Source organism: Geospiza fortis, unplaced genomic scaffold, assembly GCF_000277835.1.
Source record: "Geospiza fortis unplaced genomic scaffold, GeoFor_1.0 scaffold685, whole genome shotgun sequence".
NCBI classification, from domain to species: Eukaryota; Metazoa; Chordata; class Aves; order Passeriformes; family Thraupidae; genus Geospiza; species Geospiza fortis.
In genome coordinates, this window is record NW_005054662.1 from 18,979 (window position 1) to 26,275 (window position 7,297).

The window sequence follows — 7,297 nt, forward strand, 5'->3', positions numbered from 1 at the left end:
AGGAAAGCTGGGAGGGGACGGGGACCCTTCCTGTGCGAGCGTCCCCGCGGGGCAGAGCCGGCCTTGGAGCCGCTCAGCGCCCCCGGGGAGGCTCACAGAGGGTAAAAAGGGGGCCTGGGGCGCCGAGCTTGGCTCAGAAGCCACATCTGAAACTAAAACTGGAGGATTTGGGCATTTGCAAGAGCCTGGGCTCAGCTCTTGCTCCGTGGCCGAGTCCCGCCGGTGCCTCCTCGTGTCAGCTGCAAGGACAAGGACACCTTTTAACAAATAAACCAAGACTCTGTAAAACGTTCTTTGACCCCTGGATGATTGTCACCTTCTCCACAGCGTGCTGTTGCGGAGGGACAATCCCCAATCCAGCACTTAACCCAAGGGAACTCGTTATGGGCACAGGAATGCAGGGCCAGCAGCACCTGTGGCCTCCAGCCCCGAGTCTGCGCTGCTCGCTGTGCTCCAGGAGAGAGGCAGCACCAGCACAGCAGCAATTCCAAAGCCACTGCACTCCCGAGTAGTTTTATCCTTGGTTTCATTGTGCCTGCTCCATCCAGCCCCAGGGATGCTGCCGAGGGCAGGGCCAGAGCAACGCACGGGGACAGCAAGGCAAGGGACGCTCCTGACGCGGCCCAGGCGCCCTTTGCGTGCCGAGCTTTTTTGGGATGATTCAGCCAGGTGGGAGGAGGTGGGAGCTCCAGCAGGGTCCGTGCCAGGCTCTTCCCACCTCCTGCTCCAGCAGCACCGCGGGATGAGCCTCACTCGCCCCTCGCTGGATTCTGAGCATCCCTGAGCTCCAGGGCCCCTCCAGGCTGCCCCAGCAGCATCCAGAGCCTCCTCCAAAGCAGCTTTTCCTCCAAAAAGCCCCGAGGGTGCTGCAGTGGGAAGGCCGCAGCTGGTGCCAGGGCTGGAGGCTGAGCCCAGCACTGCGTTCCAAGGAGCTGCCCCGCTCCAGGCTCCTCTTCCCTCTCCTCTTTCTTACCTACTCCCTGCTCTGACACTTGAGCTCACTCAAGTGACCCGGTTCCTTCCCGTTTCCTGCTTCCAAGCTCCACGCCAGCCATTTATCACCTTTCCCTTTTGAGTTTCCTTGCAGGGAGAAGCACTGAAAAGAAATCCACAACCTTATTGTCTGCTTGTTTTCCAATACAGTGAATTTATTATATGTTGCAAAATCAGCATTCAGCTTTTTTAGTGTACAAAAAAAGGACACTAGCTCTTAAGAAAAAAGATTAGGAAAGCTGAAGACTATGCTGCCTTGAAATTGTAACATTTTGGCAAAGTGAAAAGCTCTTTTGTAAACTCCAACTCCATGGCTCAATATAGTTTTTATCCACAGTACAATATTACAAAGTAAAACACAGTATCAATAAGTTAAGATCATACTTAAATCACCTAGAACTGGTTTCTATTAACCCAAAAAGCACAAAATTTTGCCTAAGCTTCGTCGTCTCTAAAAAGAAAAAAAAAAAAGAAAAAAAAAAGGCAGATTCGACTACAATTCTTTAACACAGTCCAAAAGAAAAGTGAAGCAGGAAGTTGGTGGATGCTAATTGGGTCTCACAGTTTGGATAATTAATTAAATATTTTCAGGTTTTTTTTTTTAATATTCAAATTTTTTAGAAGTTCCAGAATATACATGTAAATGTACACAATACATCTTTGTATACAACTCTGTTTGCAAAAATATCTTATAGCAGATGTATAAAGATTGAGATCCATCTCTATCCCCCCCTCCCCAAGCAACAACAACAACAACAAAAAAAAAAAACCCCTCCTTTCAAAACACGAAGGATCGAGAGAAGTGTTTCCATGGAAGAATTTACTCATCCTGGGTTTGTAGCTGCTGCCTCTTCTGCCATCCCGAGTTCCGCCTCCTCTGCAGTCGGAACGAAGCCCCCCCCAAACCCCAGCGCTGGGGAAATTCCCATTTTCCACCCCAAAATCCCGGTGCGGGGCAGGGCCGGCGGCGCTGGGCTGCGCAGTGACAATCCCAGAGCGGGCTTTGGGGCTTTGCTGAGGATTTGGGACGCGCCAGGGGCTCCTCATCCCCTCCCAGACCCCCAGGGCTGCCCCGGCCGGAATTCCCAGCTGGGATCCCCGGAGCTCCAAGGTTCCCAGACAAAGCTCCCGCCCTCAGAACTGCCAGCGTTTTCCAGGAGCACCCGAGGCAGGCGGTGCTGCCCTCCAGCTCGGATGTGGGGAGGGAGGGATGGGAGCAAAGCATTCCTGACCCCCAGGCTCCCAGCAGGAACGGCCTGGGGGGCTCTGGGGTGCTCCCCCTGTGCTCCGTGGGCAGAGCAGCTCTTCCCACTCCCCTTCTCCAGGACCAGTGGAATTCTGGTGGCATTCCACGTCCCTCTGGCTGTCACCTCTCCCTTGGAGAAGGGGACGGCAAAGCCCTGCTGAGCGCTGGATGCACAGGGAGAGACCTCAGAATAAAGTGACAAAGCAAAAGCAGTGGCCCTGGCTGTGTGACAACAATGAAATTATAATATAATAATAACAATAATAATAATAATTAGCCCTGGCTGTGTGAAATTATAATATAATAATTAGTAATTTTATCTCCTATTTTTAATACAGCAGATGGACCCACGTTTCGTTTGGGGCAAGGGAAAAAAACAACCAACGAAAAAACCAAACTCAAAATAACTCCTTGTTGTAAGAAGTGTTTCCCTCCTTAACTCTGCCATTCCTCTCCTTCAAAGGGTGAAAGGCTCTTCAGTGCCACCTCCAAGGGAAGGAGACTCCACAGGGAAGGAATCCTTTACTCTGAGATAAACGGAAGCGGGGAGAAGTCAAATCCCACAGGCTGGCAGGATTAGAAAGGGGAGAGGGGAGAGAAAGAAAGGAACAGCAGAGTTAAAGGACACCTTTGTGCTTTTTGGAGTGTTTCTCACACCCTGGCCATACTCTGAAGCGTTCCCTTCAATCCAAAGTAAAGAATTAAATAAAAAAATCAGGAAGCAGGACTGCAGGGAGAAGCTGGCTGAGCTGAAGCACACCAGTGGAAGGGATCCGCGTGGGAAACCAGCACCTTGCTGCTCTCACAAGGATTTGCTGCTGCCTTGCAAAGACGCACACACACAGAGACACACACAAAAAAAAAAAAAATCCCAGGAGAAAGCAGAGCACCCCCCACCCCCTCCTGTCATGGATCAAGGAATAAAGTCACTGCTCTGGGTGACTCCTGGGTCACTTTGAGTAATACTGCAAGGAAAAGGTCCCAAGCACTTGGCCTAAAAGGAAAAGGGAGGCACAGTTTTAGAAAAAAGATGCTTTTTTTCCTTTGATACAAAAATAGACCATAGTCTCATTAGCAATTAATAAAATTGGCTGCCTTGGTAGAAAATTAGAAAAGTCAAAGCCAGACAGGTCTCCATCTTCCCAGCACTGGTGGCTGGAGGTGAACTGGGCAGACTGGGCAGGAGGTTTGCAACCAAACGCACAAAGCGGAGAAAAAAAAGGGGGTTTGGGGGTTTGGTTTTTTTCCTTTTTTTGGGATCCACCTCTGCCCTGGCCAAGGTGCTGAGCCCCAGGGGACCCCCTGTGCTGCCACCACCCCTCCCCACGCCGAGGATGCCAATGACAAAGCAGGGCCAGACAAGCAGAGCTCAGGGAACGTGGTGTATTTCCGCGGAGCCGGGAGCACACAGCTCTCATTCCAAACAGTCCTAGCAGCAATTCCAGTTCCTCACCATTTGTAGGACAATTTGTAACCCACGTGGAGCTGGGCAATTACAACTTCATGCCAAACTTTTAATCCATGAAAACTACAGATTCTTAACCTTTGGGAGCTTCGGTCACTTTAGGCAAGTTTTCCCTTAAGTGTCAAACGCTGGCTTCAAATAAGCAGAATTTTTTTTGTCTGTTTTTCTTTTTTTTTTTTTTGTTTCTTTGTTTGTTTTTTGTTATCCATTTGTTACATTCCAACATTCAGAGAGGCTTAAAAACTCGGGAGGAGCGTGCTGGACGTGGACATGACAGATCTGGCATCTTAAAGTCATCCCCAAGTTCTTCAACCACGAGGAATTAATGCTCGTCTCTGAAAGGGATTTTGGGTGTACAAAAGGGAACGTAACGTCCAGGGTGACTGGATTTTGGTTTGCCCTACCCAGTCCAGGGGTGAGTGGCAGCTAAAACTGCTGCTGGTCATACTCTGCTATCAGTTTTTTGATGTGGGCCAGTTTGTTGTGGAGGTATTCGCAGCGGTTCTTCTCTTGGCTGTAGTTGGGGTTTGTCTGCAAGACAAAACAAAACAAAACAAAAAAAAAAGGAAGTGCAGAGGTGGGGAAAGGTTCTGGACAAATCAAAGCTGAGCCTTGACAGCACAGAGCACAGATCATGGGATGGTTTGGGTTGGAGGGAATGCAAAGATCATCTCATCCCACCCAAACCCATCCAACACTCGCAGGGATCCAGGGGCAGCCACAGCTTCTCTGGGAATTCCATCCCATTCCCTCCCACTGAAGAATTTCCTCCTGATATCCCACCTAAACCTCCCCCCTTTCACCTTAAAACCATGGAAAGAAGCTTTTTTAGATCCCTCTTTAAAATAGTCCTGTTCTGACCAAACTCAGCCGAGAATAAATTCCCTTTTCAGCATTATCCAGCTCCAGGAGCCTCCTCACAGGGAAGGAGCACACCTGAGTTAGGCTCAGCCTCACTGGGCTTCCAACAATCCCCACCTGCCCTCTGCCCCCACCTCAGAGGCTCTGGGACAAAGATGAACTTCCAACATGCAGGGAATCTCTCCAAAGAGCTCCTAAATCCCTCAGGACAACAGCGCTCAGGACAATTATTCATTTATTTAAAAGAGAAAACCCCCAAATCCCCGCTGGTGTGTGGATGCTTCGCATAAAAATACTGAAATTTTATGTGCCCCAAACTCCAAAAATCCAAAGAGCCTGATCCCAGCTGGGACCCTGTGCCACGTGAAACACAAACTGTTCCTTCCCTGCAGAGATAAAGGCCCTGGGTGAACACACCCAGTGTGCCAGGGCCACGGCTCAGCGATCCCAGCATCCAGGGGCACTCCCAGCTCCCCCCAAACCCTTTCTGAGCTGCTTTTAGGGATGGGCTGGAGCTGAACAAAGATCTGCTGGAATTGCCTCAGAGCCTGGGTTTGCTCTTGGCAAGGGCCCATCTCTTTCAGTCACACCAGGGGCACCACCCACAAGCTTTCTGTGGCCAAGGACATTCCCTCACCTTTTTAATTTTCCGATATTCCTGTAAAATTTGATCGTGGATGGTCTAAAAAAAAAAAAAAAAAAGAGAGGAAAAAAAATAAATAGGGCATTATTTTCAGTTCTGCAGTAGGTATTTACTGATGGCTTGATGTACACAATTCCTCCAAATTCCAACCAAAATCTGCTCCCTCCATGGCTTCCCTGGGCAGATCCAAACCAGCTCTGATTCCATGGATATCCTGGAGCTGACACAGAAGGATGAAGCCCAACTCCTCACCTGTGACAAGCACCTGGATTCCAGGATAATTCACATTTCCAAAGCCCCAGCTGATCTTTTTTCCCCCCCCATACCAAGATCTAAAAACAATCCAGTGAGGGATTTTGCAAGGAGAAGGGCAGGAGGTTTGAGGGAGGAAGCTGTGCTTAGCACAATAGGTGCTCTGTAAAAATCTGTTTATTATCCTCGACGAGACTCACTTCTTCAAGCTAATGAATAGCTAAAACTCTTTAAAAATCACTCTGACAAGCCCAATAATGCTGCACTATTAAGATCAAAGATTGCAGAGGAACAGATGACCCCGTGCTAACTCCCCTTCCAGCCCTGATACGCTCCCATATGTGCAAATATGAGTTTTTCTGGCTGGGATACACTAATAGCTTCCAGCAGCTTTTGGCTAAGGACACCAATTGTCTCACTGAGGCCTTTCCTTGTCAACAAGTCCCATGATGTGGCTCCAGCCTGAAAAAGGAGCAGCACAGAGCTGGGTGAGGAGCGTTCCCCAAAGCTGTCAGCTGTGTGCACGTTCCCCAGCAGCTCCGGGGCTGCAATTCAGACACCGACCCAGCCCAAAGAGAGCAGGATCAGAGCCCTGCAGCTCTGCCACGTGCTCAGGGAGCTCTCTCGGCTCTCTCTTTACCTTGTACTCCTCAGAGCCCTGCAGAAGCTGCTTCAGCTTGGCGTCCAGCTGGGTGAACCGTCGGGTTATCCGCTCTATCCGGGCGTGCAAGTCCCGGTACTCGTTGTACTCCGCGTTGAAGTCGTTTTTGTAGCTCTGACGCTGCTCCGAGGAGGAAATGGCTGCGTATTTTCTGCAGGGGGAAAGGCTCTGGTCAATGGGTTTGGAAGGGGGGGACTGATTTGTGGGGGGATTGGTTTTGGAGGGGAGATTGGTTTTAGGGGATTCTCTCTGGGTTGTGGCAGTGCTGAGCACAGGGGGATGAGCCTGGAAACAAAATCGTGGATAACTGAGGATCACAGGATCACCTAAACGGGGTTTTGGGAAGGAAAGGGTTTTGAGGTCAATGGGTTTTGAGGAGGGGATTGGTTTTGGAGGGGAGATTGGTTTTAGGGGATTCTCTCTGGGTTGTCGCAGCATCAAGCGCAGGGGGATGAGCCTGGAAACAAAATCGTGGATAACTGAGGATCACAGGATCACCTAAACGGGGTTTTGGGAAGGAAAGGGTTTTGAGGTCACTGGGTTTTGAGGAGGGGATTGGTTTTGGAGGGGAGATTGGTTTTAGGGGATTCTCTCTGGGTTGTCGCAGCATCAAGCGCAGGGGGATGAGCCTGGAAATGGGAAGGAACTCTTCACTGTGAAGGGTCTGGGATGGAATTCCCAGAGAAGCTGTGGTTGTCTCATCCCTGAGCACCCTGGGATAGCAGAAGGTGTCTGTGCCTGCGCCAGGGTGGGACTGGATGGGCTTCAGCTCATTCCGGCCCAAACCATTCTGGGATTAAAGCTGGAAAAGCCCTCCAAGATCAAACCCCAGCACTGCCAAGGCCACCACTAAACCACGTCCCCAAATCCCTGCAGGGATGGTGATTCCCTGTCCCAGTGAAGAAATCCTCCCCAGTATCCCACCCCAACCTCCCCTGGTGCAGCTTGAGGCCGTTTCCTCTCATCCTGACTTGCACTGAAGTAGCAAATCATGGAGGCAACCACCGGGGATTGTTGCCTTGACCTCCTGTAAAAACAAACAATGTTTGCTCCCAAAACTTCCTATCTCTGCCAGATAGGGTGGAATGGGCAGGTACAGCCCAGCCTGGAGCAGCTGGGGGTGGAGGAGGACACTCAGATAGAGCTGCTACAGCTTCTCTGACTCCTGCTGCCCAG

General features: G+C 50.3%; 1 protein-coding gene across 1 annotated transcript in view; it reads right to left on the reverse strand.

Moving 5' to 3' along the window:
• Window positions 1-1,122: 1,122 nt before the first annotated feature.
• LOC102034428 (RNA polymerase II elongation factor ELL) overlaps window positions 1,123-7,297 on the reverse strand; it is a 59,006-nt gene continuing 52,831 nt past the window's right edge. The window contains exons 15-17 of the mRNA XM_031064983.1: window positions 6,101-6,272; window positions 5,203-5,247; window positions 1,123-4,235 (exon numbers count right to left, since the gene is read on the reverse strand). Coding sequence (XP_030920843.1) covers window positions 4,131-4,235; window positions 5,203-5,247; window positions 6,101-6,272 — 322 coding nt within the window. The 3' untranslated portion in view covers window positions 1,123-4,130. The remainder of the gene's footprint in view (window positions 4,236-5,202; window positions 5,248-6,100; window positions 6,273-7,297) is intronic.